The sequence below is a fragment of the Nothobranchius furzeri genome, chromosome 2 (assembly GCF_043380555.1).
Source record: "Nothobranchius furzeri strain GRZ-AD chromosome 2, NfurGRZ-RIMD1, whole genome shotgun sequence".
In the NCBI taxonomy this organism is placed as follows: domain Eukaryota; kingdom Metazoa; phylum Chordata; class Actinopteri; order Cyprinodontiformes; family Nothobranchiidae; genus Nothobranchius; species Nothobranchius furzeri.
The window spans coordinates 12,961,701-12,982,181 of NC_091742.1; the positions used below are offsets into that span (position 1 = coordinate 12,961,701).

Genomic DNA, 20,481 nt, shown 5'->3' on the forward strand with positions numbered 1-20,481 from the left:
CATGCGCAAGAGCGTTATGTCGCCGGTCCCTGCGAGCCCGTTGTAAACAGAGCAAGCATGGTAGAAAGAACGCACGCTAAAACTTGGGTCCACTTCACTAAATGTGATGGGTAACTGGGTGATGAAACAAGCGACAGACAACGATCTAAGTGAGACATCCTCATCTTAATCTGCTCCAGTAGGTAAATAAAATGTTTAAGATAACGTTACCTTGATTTGTTAGCTTCCGTTTCGCTAATGGTGCGTTCGCTTTCTCCTCGGAACTCCGAATTTCCGACTAGAAGAACATGAACGCGCTCTAAAGTTTGGCTTTACTTTACTAAATGCGACGGGTGATTGGGTGAAGGTAAAACCAGTGACAACGATCTAAGTTTGAGGCATCATCGTTTTAATCTGCTCCAGCAGCTAAATAAACTGTTAAAGATAACGTTAGCTTGATATGTTAGCTTCCATTGCCACCGTTGTTATCAGCTAATGGTGCGTTCGCTTTCTCCTCGGAAATTCTAACTTCCCAGTAGGAAAAATCAAATGAAAAAGGATGGCAAAAGGAATGAAGATACAGTAAATTTAGTTCACAGTAAAGATGTTTGCTTCATTTTAATTATCAGCTTATAAAACTACAAGGACGATGTTAAAATACAAACTTGTATGATATTTATCGTGATATTTATCAAATATGGTTATATATTGAGAAAAATATATATTTAATTATAAAAGAGAATTAAAATAATACTCAAAAGTATCGAAAATTGGTACCGTTAAGTACCGGTATCGACTCGTAGGTACCGGGAATTAGTACCGGATCGATTCAAATGTCAAAGGTACCCATCCCTAACGCTGGGTTAAAAGCACGTCTTTTTACTTAAAAAAGCAGAGTAGGAGGAATTAAATATTAAGAGATGCGTTTGGTGACGATAAACTTACTTTTGGGGGCTTTTTAGTCAAGGTTAGTTGGGACATAGAAGACCTTAGCTTCCTGCGCCACGATGGTTGGACTCGTGAAAAAACAAAAACCATTTTTAAATTTCCACTGAGACTTCTCTAGAAGAAGGGCTGCTAGACTCGTAATTGCACAAACCAACAGTAGAAGCCGTGTGTGTTTACGGCGGCAGGCCTCTCTGGATGTTGTGCAACACTGGTTGATGACAGTGGACGTAGTCATGCTGCGGTTTGTGGGTTTATTAGTTTCGGTTTCGTATTCGTCGCACAGACTCCCTATTGCATGGATCATTTTACATTTACGGGCTTTTATTGTTTTGATTTGACCTTAAGATGCACTTCAAACATCGTCCCTTCCAGACAGACCTATAAAACGTGTTTTGACCTGCTCCAGCTCACTCATGGACACTTTGTTGTTTTGAGTCCGATGATACCACATCACGTGACTCCTACCTTGTCTGCAGCTCTCTCGTGACCGTCACGGCCGCTGTAATGATTGCGCGTGTGTGTGTTTTGTTGAAGGTGTGTAATGGTGTGTTGAGCTGATGGAGAGCTGGGCTTAGTGTCTGTCTCCCAGCAGCCCGGATTAATCCAGAATCACATTTGATTGGAGGATTTGGTGGTTTAGGCCTAAAAATGGGTCGAACCACAGGCAGTGAACTGATCCGCTGCCTGGCTCTGGTCATGTGACAGCAGCAGCCATCTTACACCTTTACAGCAACCATGTGGTTGGGGTTGCCTGCCTGTTTGGTATCTGGTTCTGCTGAGGCTTTATCTGGTGAAGCGTGCAAGAAAAGCTGCTCTAGTTCTACCATTGGGGACGGGTTCTGCAAAAAATGATCTGAAAAGGACGTGTAAAAACAGGTGAAGCCATTTTTATTCAGCTTGTGGCTCATCATGTCGGATCTGAGTGTCAACGGTGACCTTTGACCTGCTGGTGAACATGAAAGGCGTCTGTTCTCATAGAAGAAGAAAGGAGAGATGTACACTCTCAGGTTGGGGTGATGGAGAGACGGCAGCGAAATGTCACATTGCCAGACTTCTCGTTTTTTTGTTGTTTTGTTTTGTTAGTGTGCCAGGAAGCTGTTTCAAAGATAAAAAAAGACAATTCCTCTACTGTAGATGAGTTAGATGAGAAATATTCCAGGAAATTAGGAATAATGCTTTTTAGGCCCTGCCACATAGGAACAGCGTTCTGTCGTTTTTATAAGTTGGTGCAGACGCAGATTTCATTTAGTGAAGAAGCGTTTGAGGCTCCGTTTTGGAGAAGTTCTACTACTATTATGGAGGGAAGAGTTTTGATGCAAAGTCAACAATTAGGAGTTTAAACTTTCCAACTTTGTGCCTTTCGAGTTATTAAAAAGATAAAAAAAAACTGCACAACTTTATTGAATATACAGAATTTATTTTTACCCTTAAAGCAGCAATCCGGAGTTATGTATGATATTTTGAAATCTATAAAAATATAGTCTTATCATGTATATAATGTAGGCAATGTGTACATTTATTTTTCTAAGCCCCTACCATCCCGTAGAGCAGGGGTAGGGAACCCTGGTCCTGAGAGCCACTATCCAGCACGTTTTAGAGGTCGCCCTCATTCAACAAAGTTGAATCACCTGTTCAACTGCTCATCGGGCTCTGCAGAAGCCTTTTAATCACCTGCTGATTAAAATCAAGGGTGTTTCTCAACGCCAAGGAACCTTGCCTTGATGTCTTGGCCCCGCCCCAGTTGCCTAGGAGATATGTCATTGGGAGCCGACACTGCATGTTCCAATGTTCATGTTCTACCGAGGCGTGTGTTCTCCGTTTGTTAGCTGTTTAGCTAGCTGAGCAAGGATTCACGGGAGGTGTCGTGTAGCCTAGCCTTGGTCAAAAATTACCCAGAATACACCGCAGTATTTTCCAAAAGATGGCGGATCAGAAGCCGGCAGCTACTTCAGGGACAATTTTCAAGTTTAAAAGTAAGTCAAATAATTTAAAATGTTATTTTTTTTAGATCCAAAGAAGTTATCTATGGTTGGTTAGTTGCTTAGTAGTTGCAGCTTCGGTGGCTAGCGGGTAGTAACTCATATTTTTAATTTAATAAACATATACACAATTTAAAAAGTTAAAGGCTCGTTACATAGCCGCGGTCATGTGATGCAAGTCTGTTCCAAATCTCGTAGGCGTGGCGCGTTTCAAACGATGTTTGGACCTAGAAATGGTGACTGGTGTTTAGAGCTATCTCGTTTCCTCCGGCAGAAGCGTCTTAGGAAAGATACTCAAGGGGAGGAATGAGTGTTGCGTGTGTGCATTCAAAACCTAGCTTGTTTGTAAATTAGCTAAAGCAGCTTTAAGTCATCCATGGGCGTTGATAACATTTAAAACGTTTTGTTCTGCCAGAGTACGCCATCTTTTATGCCCTTCTGGGAGAGCAGCTGTGTAACGTGAATTGCAGCATTTTTTTATGATCCTCCGTGGGATTTATTAAATTCAAATTGCTAGCACTAGCATACAAAGTCCGAGATGGAACGGCTCCCATCTACCTGAATCCTCTTGCAAAGGCTTACGTCTCGGCCCAGCCGCTCCGGTCATCACAGGATCGTCGGCTAGCAGTGCCTACACCACGCTCAGGACAATCCACTCTTCTCATGCATCGTTCCACAAATGTGGAATGACCTACCAAGCACTACCAGAACAGTGGCTTCCCTTTCAATTTTCAAGAAACTCCTGAAGACCCTGCTCTTCAGAGAGCATCTTCTTAACTAGCACCCTCCCTGCACCCGTCCCCCCTCTCTACTGTCCACTCCTTGTTCCCTCCTCTCCATGATTCATCATGCTGCCTCACTGCCACCTACGACTGACTGGAAATTTGTTGTTGTTGTTGTTATTGTTGTTGTTAGCCTCAAGGGCAACATGCCGATTATCATTTGTAAGTCGCTTTGGACAAAAGTGTCTGCTAAATACATAAACATAAACATTTATGGAGGGTGTGTAATGTGGAAGTTTTTACTTCTAAAATCATAATTTGAAAAGGATGCTCTGGATTACAAAGCCACATTTACCTTACGGTTGAATATAGGTAGCTCGGGGTGTCGGATGTACCAAAAGGTCGGTGCCGTCGCCAACCTAAATTAGTAATGTTGACATGGCTGCAGAGGAATGGTTCATTCTGAGAAAAGCTGCTTGAACACATCTTCAGCGTAGGCACACACCCTTAAATTTGAATGCCCCAGCCCATTTCAGTGTCTGCAATTTATAACCGTCGGTGGCGTTAATGCTAACAAAACTAGCACAATCTATAGCTAATGCTAGCCAGAGCTGCAGCTAGAATTTTTGTTGGATGAGAGGAAAATGACAAGGAAGACCTTTGGAGTTGTGCACTAGGGTTGTCACGGTATGAAAATTTAACCTCACGGTTATTGTGACCAAAATTATCACGGTTTTCGGTATTATCGCGGTATTTTTTAAACGGTGTTGCATATGTTCAGAAAGCATTGATAGTCCTGTTCTACACAAACTGAAATAGTTCTGAAAAGGTTTAAGAGTGTTTATTAAACCTAAAATAACACAAAGCCTTAGCAAAAGTGCAACTTTTCACAAGTAAAGGAACAAATAGCTTATTTTTCTGGAACATGTTACAGTAGTCAGTGCAGGTTTAAATTATACAAATCCAAACATTCAAAACATAAACAATATGTAAACAAATCAAAGAAACACCACTTGTTTTCTCATATACTTGTTTTCTTCATTATCAAAATGAAAATCTAAAACTCCAGTCCACACTTGACTTGAGCACTGTACAAGTCAACCTTAAAAAATATGTATTTAAAACAAATAGCCACTTTAAACAAATTACTAAAATAACTACTACACTATGTAATCAAATCCAAATGTTCAAGTATAAATGGCATTGAATAAGTAAACAAATCAATGACAAGGAACTAATTGTATATTTCTCTTCATCATCAACAAATAAGATGCTTCATCCAGCAACAGGGTGTCTGTGACACGGTTTAAATGCTGGCAGAGGACGCTGCGGCTGCAGCATATAGTGACTCGTTGCATTCTCCCTCAACCAAAAGTCCTCACGTCATGCATTTAAGCTAAAATGCTAATGTTAACTTACCTTGCACTGGCTGTAGAGACGTGGGTGATCGTCACACAGATGTGCCATTAGATTCGAAGTGTTGCTGCCTTTTGCAGACACTTGTTTCCTGCACGTTCTGCAAACGGGATAGCAGTCTTCTATTAACTGTCCCTCAGCATTTTTCAGAAATCCCAAATATGCCCATACTTCCGATTTAGTCTTCTTCGAGGGCTGATGGATGTCCTGGGCGCTGCCGTCTCCTCCTTCGGCCATTATTTCAGCTTCAAAGTTTTGGTGCCGTTGCAAACTAAAAAGTGCGTGTGCGCGCCGCGGGAACTTCAGCTGAAGCGACGGTGGCTGGTAAGGGTCATCGCGCCGAAACCGCGGCCACGGTAAACCCACCGAGATAATATAGTTTTTTTAAAACTGGACGGTTATTTTTATTGTCAACTTTTTTACCGGGGTTTACCGCTATACCGGTTACCGTGACAACCCTATTGTGCACACACATTGATGAGGTAGCAACGTACCAGAGAGGATGTGCTGGGATATTTGGATGCTGAACACAACAGTACAGTTTCTAGTTTCAGGCAGTATTAAAGCTATCAGGAGATTCCGGCCAATCGGCATGCGTCTTATTCAATATTCATAACCAGACTGAGTGGGCGGGGCAAACCAGCCTATAAGGGCTTGTGTTTGGCCATTCATCAGGGCTCCTGGGCCATTTTGAGCCCCAACAAAGTTTCATGTGTTATATAGAGGCTCAAAGACAAGTTTCCTACTGTCAAATAGTGTTCTAGAATTACTTTAAATGTGCATTTTAAAACACACACACACACACACACACACACACGGACATGTTGCTGACTTTTTGTTGTCCCGTCACCCTGTAGAGTTTCTTCTTTTGGATTTTTACTTCATCTAAAGTTTTAAACCTTATGTGGTTAATTTTAACCAACTGGTGTTTAAATAACCTTTTATTACACCTGTGAATGCATCTGAATGTCTCCTAAGATTGGAGTTGAGTAATTTCTGCAATGCTTAGTCCATTAAAATCTGTATCTGTCGATAGAACAATGAAATAGTTTGTTTTAAGATTAAGTTAAAGCACCGTGACTTTGTAAATCTTTATTACAACGTTGGTGGATTCTGCAGCAAAAGATGAATACCAGGAAGAGGTTGTGTAGGTGTTGGATGCCCGCCGTCCTCTGCCCACGCTGCTCTGAAGGCCTTGTGACTCTTTCATTGCAGGCAGACAAACGGGCACACCACAATGCACTGGAGCGCAAACGTAGGGACCATATCAAAGACAGCTTTCACAGCCTCCGGGACTCGGTACCCTCCCTGCAGGGAGAAAAGGTTGGTAAAGCTCAGCCTGTAAGTCCCCCAGCTCACTAATTATATTCACACACACTCATGTCAAAGAAATTCTGCTGTGATTTCTGTGCATAACTGTTTGTAAGATGTTGATTTTACTGTAAATGGAAGTCTTTAGTGTAGGGAAGTAGACGGGACGGGGAGGAGAGCAGATGGCAGCAGCCATGCAGTCTAAACACTTGGACTAGTTTCAGGAAGCTATTATGAGAACATTTTGCTGTTCTTTTCCTGTTTGAACATCAATGAAATTGAAAAGATTTGGACTGGGTTCAGAATTTGGGCATGGACGGTGACAGGACAACGGGATGTTCACTGATAACCTTTTGAAAGGAGCCCGATTCTACAGCTAGTTTGGGAGGTTTTGTGGGTAAAGTTGATGAAAGCTGTTTATTAGAGCATCCAGACAGAGGCAGGAATGAGTAAAATGTGATAAAATGATGATGATGTTGTGTTCCTGTGTCATGGCTTCACCTTTTGCATGTGTCACTAACAGCAGTCTGCCAAACAGGCATCTCGAGCTCAAATCCTAGACAAAGCTACAGAGTACATTCAGTACATGAGGCGAAAAAACCACACGCACCAACAGGACATCGACGACCTGAAGAGGCAGAACGCGCTGTTGGAGCAGCAAGGTAGTCCTGCTGTTGGCTTGTTCACAACACAGATCCTGCTGGACCCTGGGAGAAAACATGATGTCATGTTTTATAGCTTTGTATTAGGGCTGCACAATATATCGTAAATATATCGTTATCGCATATCAGCATGCACAATGTGCATATCGCAAAGAACAGATGCAGTGGTGTGAAAAACTATTTGCCCCCTTGGATTTTGTTCTCTCCCTAAATAATAAAAACCATCATTTCAAAAGTGCATTTTGTGTTTACGTGTGTTATCTTTGACTAATGGTTAAATGTGTTTGATGATCAGAAACATTTTGGGTGACAAACATGCAAAAGAATAAGAGATCAGGAAGGGGGCAAATAGTTTTCACACCACTGTAAATATCGCAATGAATGGTCAGCTCAATACATTCTGCCAATCAAACAGAAGCATGATGTTTTTTTAACAAATCAAATGGAGCTCTTCACCCATTTGGCCAATTGGGTGGGTTCTCATAGATTAGATTCGTGCCCCCGAGGTGGACGGCACTTAATTTTGATGGTTAGCAAACACCTGAGTTAGCTTTGTTGAGCTCTTTCTGCTGATTCTGCTTTTCCCGGGATCCACTGATTGTCTTTTCTTGTTAGGCCCGAGCAGCGAAAGCGCTGCGAAGGCCTCTTGTTTTTGCTCTGTTTATTATTAGGCCCGAGCAGCGAAGCGCTGCGAAGGCCTATTGTATCTGCTCCGTTTATTAGGCCCGAGCAGCGAAAGCGCTGCGAAGGCCTCTTGTTTTTGCTCTGATTAGGCCCGAGCAGCGAAAGCGCTGCGAAGGCCTCTTGTTTTTGCTCTGATTATTATTATTTTTTGTTATTCCGTGCCCCCTTTGAACAGCTTTTTGGGGACCTTAACATACCCCAAAACTCACAATATTTTGCACACTTGTCAGGCCTGGTGAAAAATTTGATATTTTAAAGGTCCCAAAAAAATCGCAAAGAAAATGGCTGAACAGCGCCCCCTACAAAGTGAAAAAAACCCCTCTCCATAAAGCTTAGTTTATCGTACAGTTATGAAATTTGGTACACTTGTAGTACTCAACAGTCCGCACAGAAAAGTCTCTTGCAACCATGGTCAATATCAAACAGGAAGTCGGCCATTTTGGGTTGAAATGGCGATTTTTTGCCGTTTTTGCCGTTTTTAGGGTCCGTTTCTGATTGGATTGCTCGATCATTTTTTGCACGATCGTCTCAAAAATTGTGTAAAATTGCTCAGAAGGGATGGGCGAACAAAATGAGATAAGGATTCTGAGTTTTCGTATATGTTGAAGGGGCGGAGCCAGGCCTCGAAGTTTGACTACTCGCCAAAAATATTTAAATTGCTATAACTTCATAACTGAATGGAATAGAGTTACCAAACTTTCTGTGGTCATTCGTCATCCACCCACAAAGTAAATTGAAAGGTCGGATGATGACATCACACAAGCCCCGCCCCCTCAGGACCAAAAAGATCAAGTTTTACTGTGAAAGGTCCCAAATTGCCCCATTTCACTTAATCACCACAAATTTGTAGCTGGTAACTCAAGACAAGTGGGGGTTGCTTGGCGTCACTTTATGGGAGTTTTCGGCAGAGGGCGGGGCTGTGGTGGCGCGGCGAATTCAGGCGTACCGCCTTGGCCTTACGTTTGCCTCCCATTTCGTCATTTCCAAAGATATCGTCACGAAACTTCTTGTGAGTGATCCTAGTCCGGCCCCCCAAAAGATCTGATGTGAACATCTGGTGGGCGTGGCCTATTTTCTGAAATAGCGCCCCCTAGGACCATTAAAACTATTAGCCCCAAGCCATGCTTTGACTGAGGATTACGAAATTTGGTACACTAATGTGGTGTCTCAGGACCTACAAAAAAGTCTCTTGGAGTCAAGTTCAAAGTCGCACAGGAAGTCGGCCATTTTGGATCAAGTACGCGATTTAGTGGTTTTCGCACACGTTGTTTGGAGAGTGATGCTCCGTCGCCCTTTTCACCAATCTCCTTCAAACTTCTGCTATATACCCTTAAGACATAGGGGAAAAAATTCAACCGTCGGATTTTTCAAAAGTTGAAAGGTGTGGGCGTGGCTAAGCCTCAAACTTTGACCTGTCGCCACGCTACTCTTTTTTTCACAGCTCCCTACTGGACTCCTTTTACCCAATCACCAGGATTCTGTGGCAAACAGCAGTAGACAAGTTGAGGTTACTTGGTCTCCAGTACTGGCAGGTTTTGAAAAAAGGCGGGGCTTTGGGACCATGGCGAAAATCGCCATCACGCCATGGAAATACGTTTGTCTCTCATTTCTTCAGTTATCGTGATATTGCTACGAAACTTCTGGTGAGTGATCCTAGTCTGAGCTCCAAGAGAAATAGACAGCTGAATTTTGTGGGCGTGGCCTATGTTTTGAAATAGCGCCCCCTAGGACCATTTAAACTATTAGCCCCAAGCCATGCTTTGACTGAGGATTACGAAATTTGGTACACTAATGTGGTGTCTCAGGACCTACAAAAAAGTCTCTTGGAGTCAAGTTCAAAGTCGCACAGGAAGTCGGCCATTTTGGATCAAGTACGCGATTTAGTGGTTTTCGCACACGTTGTTTGGAGAGTGATGCTCCGTCGCCCTTTTCACCAATCTCCTTCAAACTTCTGCTATATACCCTTAAGACATAGGGGAAAAAATTTAACCGTCGGATTTTTCAAAAGTTGAAAGGTGTGGGCGTGGCTAAGCCTCAAACTTTGACCTGTCGCCACGCTACTCTTTTTTTCACAGCTCCCTACTGGACTCCTTTTACCCAATCACCAGGATTCTGTGGCAAACAGCAGTAGACAAGTTGAGGTTACTTGGTCTCCAGTACTGGCAGGTTTTGAAAAAAGGCGGGGCTTTGGGACCATGGCGAAAATCGCCATCACGCCATGGAAATACGTTTGTCTCATTTCTTCAGTTATCGTGATATTGCTACGAAACTTCTGGTGAGTGATCCTAGTCTGAGCTCCAAGAGAAATAGACAGCTGAAGTTTGTGGGCGTGGCCTATATTCTTAAATAGCGCCCCCTAGAGCCATTAAAACTTTCAGCCCCAAGCCATGCTTTGACTGAGGATTACGAAATTTGGTACACTAATGTGGGGTCTCAGGACCTACAAAAAAGTCTCTTGGAGCCAAGCGTAAAGTCGCACAGGAAGTCGGCCATTTTGGTGCAAGTACGTGATTTAGTGGTTTTCGCACACATTGTTTGGAGAGTGATGCTCCGTCGCCCTTTTCACCAATCACCTTCAAACTTCTGCAATACACTCTTAAGACATAGGGGAAAAAATTCAACCGTCGGATTTTTCAAAAGTTGAAAGGTGTGGGCGTGGCTAAGCCTCAAACGTTGACCTTTCGCCATTACTTTACTTGACTTAATAACTCCCATGTGCATGATCAGATCTTTTTCGAACTTTGTCTGTGTGATCATTGACCATATCTGTAAACAATGACAATGTGGACAGCTGACATCACCTAAGCCCCGCCCCCTGACTACAGGAATTTATTTTTTATGCTGAAATGCCCATATTTGTCCCCTCTAATTTAGTCAACATGACCCTAAGGTCATGCACTGTCTTCATGATGCTGTAATGACCATTCAGATCTGATAGCTTTCCAGAAAGGGAGGGGCTTTGATGCCATGGCGAATTCTGGCGTAACGCCGTAATCTTAATATTCAATTTAATGGTGAGCTCAGAGGGGATGCTGAGTCAGGGTGAGGTGCAGACTAGGAGGCCATTCGCGGTTTCTGGTGTCGGGGTGGTTGACGTTTCTGTTCTGTCAGACGTGCACTGGTGCGACGGCAGACCGGAGCGGCGCGGAGCTGCGAGGGCCGAACGACGCTGCTTGCAGCTTTAATTAGGCCCGAGCAGCGAAAGCGCTGCGAAGGCCTCTTGTTTTTGCTCTGATTATTATTATTTTTTGTTATTCCGTGCCCCCTTTGAACAGCTTTTTGGGGACCTTAACATACCCCAAAACTCACAATATTTTGCACACTTGTCAGGCCTGGTGAAAAATTTGATATTTTAAAGGTCCCGAAAAAATCGCAAAGAAAATGGCTGAACAGCGCCCCCTGCAAAGTGAAAAAAAACCCTCTCCATAAAGCTTAGTTTATCGTACAGTTATGAAATTTGGTACACTTGTAGTACTCAACAGTCCGCACAGAAAAGTCTCTTGCAACCATGGTCAATATCAAACAGGAAGTCGGCCATTTTGGGTTGAAATGGCGATTTTTTGCCGTTTTTGCCGTTTTTAGGGTCCGTTTCTGATTGGATTGCTCGATCATTTTTCGCACGATCGTCTCAAAAATTGTGTAAAATTGCTCAGAAGGGATGGGCGAACAAAATGAGATAAGGATTCTGAGTTTTCGTATATGTTGAAGGGGCGGAGCCAGGCCTCGAAGTTTGACTACTCGCCAAAAATATTTAAATTGCTATAACTTCATAACTGAATGGAATAGAGTTACCAAACTTTCTGTGGTCATTCGTCATCCACCCACAAAGTAAATTGAATGGTCGGATGATGACATCACACAAGCCCCGCCCCCTCAGGACCAAAAAGATCAAGTTTTACTGTGAAAGGTCCCAAATTGCCCCATTTCACTTAATCACCACAAATTTGTAGCTGGTAACTCAAGACAAGTGGGGGTTGCTTGGCGTCACTTTATGGGAGTTTTCGGCAGAGGGCGGGGCTGTGGCGGCGCGGCGAATTCAGGCGTACCGCCTTGGCCTTACGTTTGCCTCCCATTTCGTCATTTCCAAAGATATCGTCACGAAACTTCTTGTGAGTGATCCTAGTCCGGCCCATCAAAAGATCTGATGTGAACATCCGGTGGGCGTGGCCTATTTTCTGAAATAGCGCCCCCTAGGACCATTAAAACTGTCAGCCCCAAGCCATGCTTTGACTGAGGATTACGAAATATGGTACACTAATGTGCTGTCTCAGGACCTACAAAAAAGTCTCTTGGAGCCAAGTGCAAAGTCGCACAGGAAGTCGGCCATTTTGGTCCAAGTACGCGATTTAGTGGTTTTCGCACACGTTGTTTGGAGAGTGATGCTCCGTCGCCCTTTTCACCATTCTCCTTCAAACTTCTGCTATGTACTCGTAAGACATAGGGAAAAAAATTCAACCGTCGGATTTTTCAAAAGTTGAAAGGTGTGGGCGTGGCTAAGCCTCAAACTTTGACCTGCCGCCACGCCACTCTTTTTTTCACAGCTCCCTACTGGACTCCTTTTACCCAATCACCAGGATTCTGTGGGAAACAGCAGTAGACAACTTGAGGTTACTTGGTCTCCAGTACTGGCAGGTTTTGAAAAAAGGCGGGGCTTTGGGAGCATGGCGAAAATCGCCATCACGCCATGGAAATACGTTTGCCTCTCATTTCTTCAGTTATCGTGATATCGCTCCGACACTTCTGGTGAGTGATCCTAGTCTGACCCCCAAGAGAAGTAGACAGCTGAAGTTTGTGGGCGTGGCCTATTCTCTTAAATAGCGCCCCCTAGGTCCATTTAAACTAATAGCCCCAAGCCAAGCTTTGACTGAGGATTGCGAAATTTGGTACACTAATGTGGTGTCTCAGGACCTACAAAAAAGTCTCTTGGAGCCAAGTGCAAAGTCGCACAGGAAGTCGGCCATTTTGGTCCAAGTACGCGATTTAGTGGTTTTCGCACACGTTGTTTGGAGAGTGATGCTCCGTCGCCCTTTTCACCAATCTCCTTCAAACTTCTGCTATATACTCTTAAGACATAGGGGAAAAAATTCAACCGTCGGATTTTTCAAAAGTTGAAAGGTGTGGGCGTGGCTAAGCCTCAAACTTTGACCTGTCGCCACGCCACTCTTTTTTTCACAGCTCCCTACTGGACTCCTTTTACCCAATCACCAGGATTCTGTAGGAAACAGCAGTAGACAACTTGAGGTTACTTAGTCTCCAGTACTGGCAGGTTTTGAAAAAAGGCGGGGCTTTGGGAGCATGGCGAAAATCGCCATCACGCCATGGAAATACGTTTGCCTCTCATTTCTTCAGTTATCGTGATATCGCTACGAAACTTCTGGTGAGTGATCCTAGTCTGACCCCCAAGAGAAATAGACAGCTGAAGTTTGTGGGCGTGGCCTACTCTCTTAAATAGCGCCCCCTAGGACCATTTAAACTAATAGCCCCAAGCCATGCTTTGACTGAGGATTACGAAATTTGGTACACTAATGTGGTGTCTCAGGACCTACAAAAAAGTCTCTTGGAGCCAGGACAAAGTCGCACAGGAAGTCGGCCATTTTGGTCCAAGTACGCGATTTAGTGGTTTTCGCACACGTTGTTTGGAGAGTGATGCTCTGTCGCCCTTTTCACCAATCACTTTCAAACTTCTGCTGTATACTCATACGACGTAGGGGAAAAAATTCAACCGTCGGATTTTTCAAAAGTTGAAAGGTGTGGGCGTGGCTAAGCCTCAAACTTTGACCTTTCGCCATTACTTTACTTGACTTAATAACTCCCATGTGCATGATCAGATCTTTTTCAAACTTTGTCTGTGTGATCATTGACCATATCTGTAAAAAATGACAATGTGGACAGCTGACATCACCTAAGCCCCGCCCCCTGACTACAGGAAGTCTATTTTTTATTCTGAAATACCCATATTTGTCCCCTCTAATTTAGTGAACATGACACTAAGGTCATACACTGTCTTCATGATGTTGTAATGACCATTCAGATCTGATTGCTTTCCAGAAAGGGAGGGGCTTTTATGCCATGGTGAATTCTGGCGTAACGCCGTAACCTTACAATTCAATTTAATGGTGAGCTCAGAGGGGATGCTGAGTCAGGGTGAGGTGCGGACTAGGAAGCCATTTGCAGATTCTGGCGTCGGGGTGGTTGACGATTCTGTTCTGCCAGACGTGCCCTGGTGCCCCGGGCTGCTGGCCAGGCCGGAGCGGCGCAGAGCTGCGAGGGCCGAACGACGCTGCTTGCAGCTTTAATTATTATTATTTTTTGTTATTCCGTGCCCCCTTTGAACAGCTTTTTGGGGACCTTAACATACCCCAAAACTCACAATATTTTGCACACTTGTCAGGCCTGGTGAAAAATTTGATATTTTAAAGGTCCCAAAAAAATCGCAAAGAAAATGGCTGAACAGCGCCCCCTACAAAGTGAAAAAAACCCCTCTCCATAAAGCTTAGTTTATCGTACAGTTATGAAATTTGGTACACTTGTAGTACTCAACAGTCCGCACAGAAAAGTCTCTTGCAACCATGGTCAATATCAAACAGGAAGTCGGCCATTTTGGGTTGAAATGGCGATTTTTTGCCGTTTTTGCCGTTTTTAGGGTCCGTTTCTGATTGGATTGCTCGATCATTTTTCGCACGATCGTCTCAAAAATTGTGTAAAATTGCTCAGAAGGGATGGGCGAACAAAATGAGATAAGGATTCTGAGTTTTCGTATATGTTGAAGGGGCGGAGCCAGGCCTCGAAGTTTGACTACTCGCCAAAAATATTTAAATTGCTATAACTTCATAACTGAATGGAATAGAGTTACCAAACTTTCTGTGGTCATTCGTCATCCACCCACAAAGTAAATTGAAAGGTCGGATGATGACATCACACAAGCCCCGCCCCCTCAGGACCAAAAAGATCAAGTTTTACTGTGAAAGGTCCCAAATTGCCCCATTTCACTTAATCACCACAAATTTGTAGCTGGTAACTCAAGACAAGTGGGGGTTGCTTGGCGTCACTTTATGGGAGTTTTCGGCAGAGGGCGGGGCTGTGGTGGCGCGGCGAATTCAGGCGTACCGCCTTGGCCTTACGTTTGCCTCCCATTTCGTCATTTCCAAAGATATCGTCACGAAACTTCTTGTGAGTGATCCTAGTCCGGCCCCCCAAAAGATCTGATGTGAACATCTGGTGGGCGTGGCCTATTTTCTGAAATAGCGCCCCCTAGGACCATTAAAACTATTAGCCCCAAGCCATGCTTTGACTGAGGATTACGAAATTTGGTACACTAATGTGGTGTCTCAGGACCTACAAAAAAGTCTCTTGGAGTCAAGTTCAAAGTCGCACAGGAAGTCGGCCATTTTGGATCAAGTACGCGATTTAGTGGTTTTCGCACACGTTGTTTGGAGAGTGATGCTCCGTCGCCCTTTTCACCAATCTCCTTCAAACTTCTGCTATATACCCTTAAGACATAGGGGAAAAAATTCAACCGTCGGATTTTTCAAAAGTTGAAAGGTGTGGGCGTGGCTAAGCCTCAAACTTTGACCTGTCGCCACGCTACTCTTTTTTTCACAGCTCCCTACTGGACTCCTTTTACCCAATCACCAGGATTCTGTGGCAAACAGCAGTAGACAAGTTGAGGTTACTTGGTCTCCAGTACTGGCAGGTTTTGAAAAAAGGCGGGGCTTTGGGACCATGGCGAAAATCGCCATCACGCCATGGAAATACGTTTGTCTCTCATTTCTTCAGTTATCGTGATATTGCTACGAAACTTCTGGTGAGTGATCCTAGTCTGAGCTCCAAGAGAAATAGACAGCTGAATTTTGTGGGCGTGGCCTATGTTTTGAAATAGCGCCCCCTAGGACCATTTAAACTATTAGCCCCAAGCCATGCTTTGACTGAGGATTACGAAATTTGGTACACTAATGTGGTGTCTCAGGACCTACAAAAAAGTCTCTTGGAGTCAAGTTCAAAGTCGCACAGGAAGTCGGCCATTTTGGATCAAGTACGCGATTTAGTGGTTTTCGCACACGTTGTTTGGAGAGTGATGCTCCGTCGCCCTTTTCACCAATCTTCTTCAAACTTCTGCTATATACCCTTAAGACATAGGGGAAAAAATTTAACCGTCGGATTTTTCAAAAGTTGAAAGGTGTGGGCGTGGCTAAGCCTCAAACTTTGACCTGTCGCCACGCTACTCTTTTTTTCACAGCTCCCTACTGGACTCCTTTTACCCAATCACCAGGATTCTGTGGCAAACAGCAGTAGACAAGTTGAGGTTACTTGGTCTCCAGTACTGGCAGGTTTTGAAAAAAGGCGGGGCTTTGGGACCATGGCGAAAATCGCCATCACGCCATGGAAATACGTTTGTCTCATTTCTTCAGTTATCGTGATATTGCTACGAAACTTCTGGTGAGTGATCCTAGTCTGAGCTCCAAGAGAAATAGACAGCTGAAGTTTGTGGGCGTGGCCTATATTCTTAAATAGCGCCCCCTAGAGCCATTAAAACTTTCAGCCCCAAGCCATGCTTTGACTGAGGATTACGAAATTTGGTACACTAATGTGGGGTCTCAGGACCTACAAAAAAGTCTCTTGGAGCCAAGCGTAAAGTCGCACAGGAAGTCGGCCATTTTGGTGCAAGTACGTGATTTAGTGGTTTTCGCACACATTGTTTGGAGAGTGATGCTCCGTCGCCCTTTTCACCAATCACCTTCAAACTTCTGCAATACACTCTTAAGACATAGGGGAAAAAATTCAACCGTCGGATTTTTCAAAAGTTGAAAGGTGTGGGCGTGGCTAAGCCTCAAACGTTGACCTTTCGCCATTACTTTACTTGACTTAATAACTCCCATGTGCATGATCAGATCTTTTTCGAACTTTGTCTGTGTGATCATTGACCATATCTGTAAACAATGACAATGTGGACAGCTGACATCACCTAAGCCCCGCCCCCTGACTACAGGAATTTATTTTTTATGCTGAAATGCCCATATTTGTCCCCTCTAATTTAGTCAACATGACCCTAAGGTCATGCACTGTCTTCATGATGCTGTAATGACCATTCAGATCTGATAGCTTTCCAGAAAGGGAGGGGCTTTGATGCCATGGCGAATTCTGGCGTAACGCCGTAATCTTAATATTCAATTTAATGGTGAGCTCAGAGGGGATGCTGAGTCAGGGTGAGGTGCAGACTAGGAGGCCATTCGCGGTTTCTGGTGTCGGGGTGGTTGACGTTTCTGTTCTGTCAGACGTGCACTGGTGCGACGGCAGACCGGAGCGGCGCGGAGCTGCGAGGGCCGAACGACGCTGCTTGCAGCTTTAATTATTAGGCCCGAGCAGCGAAAGCGCTGCGAAGGCCTCTTGTTTTTGCTCTGATTATTATTATTTTTTGTTATTCCGTGCCCCCTTTGAACAGCTTTTTGGGGACCTTAACATACCCCAAAACTCACAATATTTTGCACACTTGTCAGGCCTGGTGAAAAATTTGATATTTTAAAGGTCCCGAAAAAATCGCAAAGAAAATGGCTGAACAGCGCCCCCTACAAAGTGAAAAAAACCCCTCTCCATAAAGCTTAGTTTATCGTACAGTTATGAAATTTGGTACACTTGTAGTACTCAACAGTCCGCACAGAAAAGTCTCTTGCAACCATGGTCAATATCAAACAGGAAGTCGGCCATTTTGGGTTGAAATGGCGATTTTTTGCCGTTTTTGCCGTTTTTAGGGTCCGTTTCTGATTGGATTGCTCGATCATTTTTCGCACGATCGTCTCAAAAATTGTGTAAAATTGCTCAGAAGGGATGGGCGAACAAAATGAGATAAGGATTCTGAGTTTTCGTATATGTTGAAGGGGCGGAGCCAGGCCTCGAAGTTTGACTACTCGCCAAAAATATTTAAATTGCTATAACTTCATAACTGAATGGAATAGAGTTACCAAACTTTCTGTGGTCATTCGTCATCCACCCACAAAGTAAATTGAATGGTCGGATGATGACATCACACAAGCCCCGCCCCCTCAGGACCAAAAAGATCAAGTTTTACTGTGAAAGGTCCCAAATTGCCCCATTTCACTTAATCACCACAAATTTGTAGCTGGTAACTCAAGACAAGTGGGGGTTGCTTGGCGTCACTTTATGGGAGTTTTCGGCAGAGGGCGGGGCTGTGGCGGCGCGGCGAATTCAGGCGTACCGCCTTGGCCTTACGTTTGCCTCCCATTTCGTCATTTCCAAAGATATCGTCACGAAACTTCTTGTGAGTGATCCTAGTCCGGCCCATCAAAAGATCTGATGTGAACATCCGGTGGGCGTGGCCTATTTTCTGAAATAGCGCCCCCTAGGACCATTAAAACTGTCAGCCCCAAGCCATGCTTTGACTGAGGATTACGAAATATGGTACACTAATGTGCTGTCTCAGGACCTACAAAAAAGTCTCTTGGAGCCAAGTGCAAAGTCGCACAGGAAGTCGGCCATTTTGGTCCAAGTACGCGATTTAGTGGTTTTCGCACACGTTGTTTGGAGAGTGATGCTCCGTCGCCCTTTTCACCATTCTCCTTCAAACTTCTGCTATGTACTCGTAAGACATAGGGAAAAAAATTCAACCGTCGGATTTTTCAAAAGTTGAAAGGTGTGGGCGTGGCTAAGCCTCAAACTTTGACCTGCCGCCACGCCACTCTTTTTTTCACAGCTCCCTACTGGACTCCTTTTACCCAATCACCAGGATTCTGTGGGAAACAGCAGTAGACAACTTGAGGTTACTTGGTCTCCAGTACTGGCAGGTTTTGAAAAAAGGCGGGGCTTTGGGAGCATGGCGAAAATCGCCATCACGCCATGGAAATACGTTTGCCTCTCATTTCTTCAGTTATCGTGATATCGCTCCGACACTTCTGGTGAGTGATCCTAGTCTGACCCCCAAGAGAAGTAGACAGCTGAAGTTTGTGGGCGTGGCCTATTCTCTTAAATAGCGCCCCCTAGGTCCATTTAAACTAATAGCCCCAAGCCAAGCTTTGACTGAGGATTGCGAAATTTGGTACACTAATGTGGTGTCTCAGGACCTACAAAAAAGTCTCTTGGAGCCAAGTGCAAAGTCGCACAGGAAGTCGGCCATTTTGGTCCAAGTACGCGATTTAGTGGTTTTCGCACACGTTGTTTGGAGAGTGATGCTCCGTCGCCCTTTTCACCAATCTCCTTCAAACTTCTGCTATATACTCTTAAGACATAGGGGAAAAAATTCAACCGTCGGATTTTTCAAAAGTTGAAAGGTGTGGGCGTGGCTAAGCCTCAAACTTTGACCTGTCGCCACGCCACTCTTTTTTTCACAGCTCCCTACTGGACTCCTTTTACCCAATCACCAGGATTCTGTGGGAAACAGCAGTAGACAACTTGAGGTTACTTAGTCTCCAGTACTGGCAGGTTTTGAAAAAAGGCGGGGCTTTGGGAGCATGGCGAAAATCGCCATCACGCCATGGAAATACGTTTGCCTCTCATTTCTTCAGTTATCGTGATATCGCTACGAAACTTCTGGTGAGTGATCCTAGTCTGACCCCCAAGAGAAATAGACAGCTGAAGTTTGTGGGCGTGGCCTATTCTCTTAAATAGCGCCCCCTAGGACCATTTAAACTAATAGCCCCAAGCCATGCTTTGACTGAGGATTACGAAATTTGGTACACTAATGTGGTGTCTCAGGACCTACAAAAAAGTCTCTTGGAGCCAGGACAAAGTCGCACAGGAAGTCGGCCATTTTGGTCCAAGTACGCGATTTAGTGGTTTTCGCACACGTTGTTTGGAGAGTGATGCTCTGTCGCCCTTTTCACCAATCACTTTCAAACTTCTGCTGTATACTCATACGACGTAGGGGAAAAAATTCAACCGTCGGATTTTTCAAAAGTTGAAAGGTGTGGGCGTGGCTAAGCCTCAAACTTTGACCTTTCGCCATTACTTTACTTGACTTAATAACTCCCATGTGCATGATCAGATCTTTTTCAAACTTTGTCTGTGTGATCATTGACCATATCTGTAAAAAATGACAATGTGGACAGCTGACATCACCTAAGCCCCGCCCCCTGACTACAGGAAGTCTATTTTTTATTCTGAAATACCCATATTTGTCCCCTCTAATTTAGTGAACATGACACTAAGGTCATACACTGTCTTCATGATGTTGTAATGACCATTCAGATCTGATTGCTTTCCAGAAAGGGAGGGGCTTTTATGCCATGGCGAATTCTGGCGTAACGCCGTAACCTTACAATTCAATTTAATGGTGAGCTCAGAGGGGATGCTGAGTCAGGGTGAGGTGCGGACTAGGAAGCCATTTGCAGATTCTGGCGTCGGGGTGGTTGACGATTCTGTTCTGCCAGACGTGCCCTGGTGCCCCGGGCTGCTGGCCAGGCCGGAGCGGCGCAGAGCTGCGAGGGCCGAACGACGCTGCTTGCAGCTTTAATTTTTTTTTTTCTTTCTTTTTCTTCCGCGTCTTTGGACGGCCTTTAGGGGGTCTTAGCATATCCAAAAACTCACCAAATTCTGGCCCAATATAGAAAGTGCGTGAAATTTACGTATTTCAATGGCAACGTGAAAGTTGGTAAAAAAATGTTTCAACAGCGCCCCCTGGAAAATTAAAAATACCCCTCCGCTTTGACCTTTTTTCATAGTAGAGTTATGAAATTTGCTACACTTGTAGAACTCAACAATACGCACAGAAAAGCCTCTTGCACCCATGGTCAATATCAAACAGAAAGTCGGCCATTTTGGACTAAAGTGGCC

At 44.3% G+C, this 20,481-nt stretch overlaps 1 protein-coding gene across 8 annotated transcripts in view; it reads left to right on the forward strand.

Moving 5' to 3' along the window:
• The window catches only part of max (myc associated factor X), a 39,909-nt gene that overhangs the window by 2,374 nt on the left and 17,054 nt on the right, over nt 1–20,481 (forward strand). For 2 of the 8 annotated variants that reach the window (XM_054748884.2, XM_054748888.2), the window contains 2 exons: nt 6,260–6,385; nt 6,879–7,017. In XM_054748884.2, the coding sequence (XP_054604859.1) occupies nt 6,260–6,385; nt 6,879–7,017 (265 nt within the window). The remainder of the gene's footprint in view (nt 1–6,259; nt 6,386–6,878; nt 7,018–20,481) is intronic. The other 6 variants (XM_054748885.2, XM_054748890.2, XM_054748886.2 and 3 more) reach the window with 3 other exon arrangements.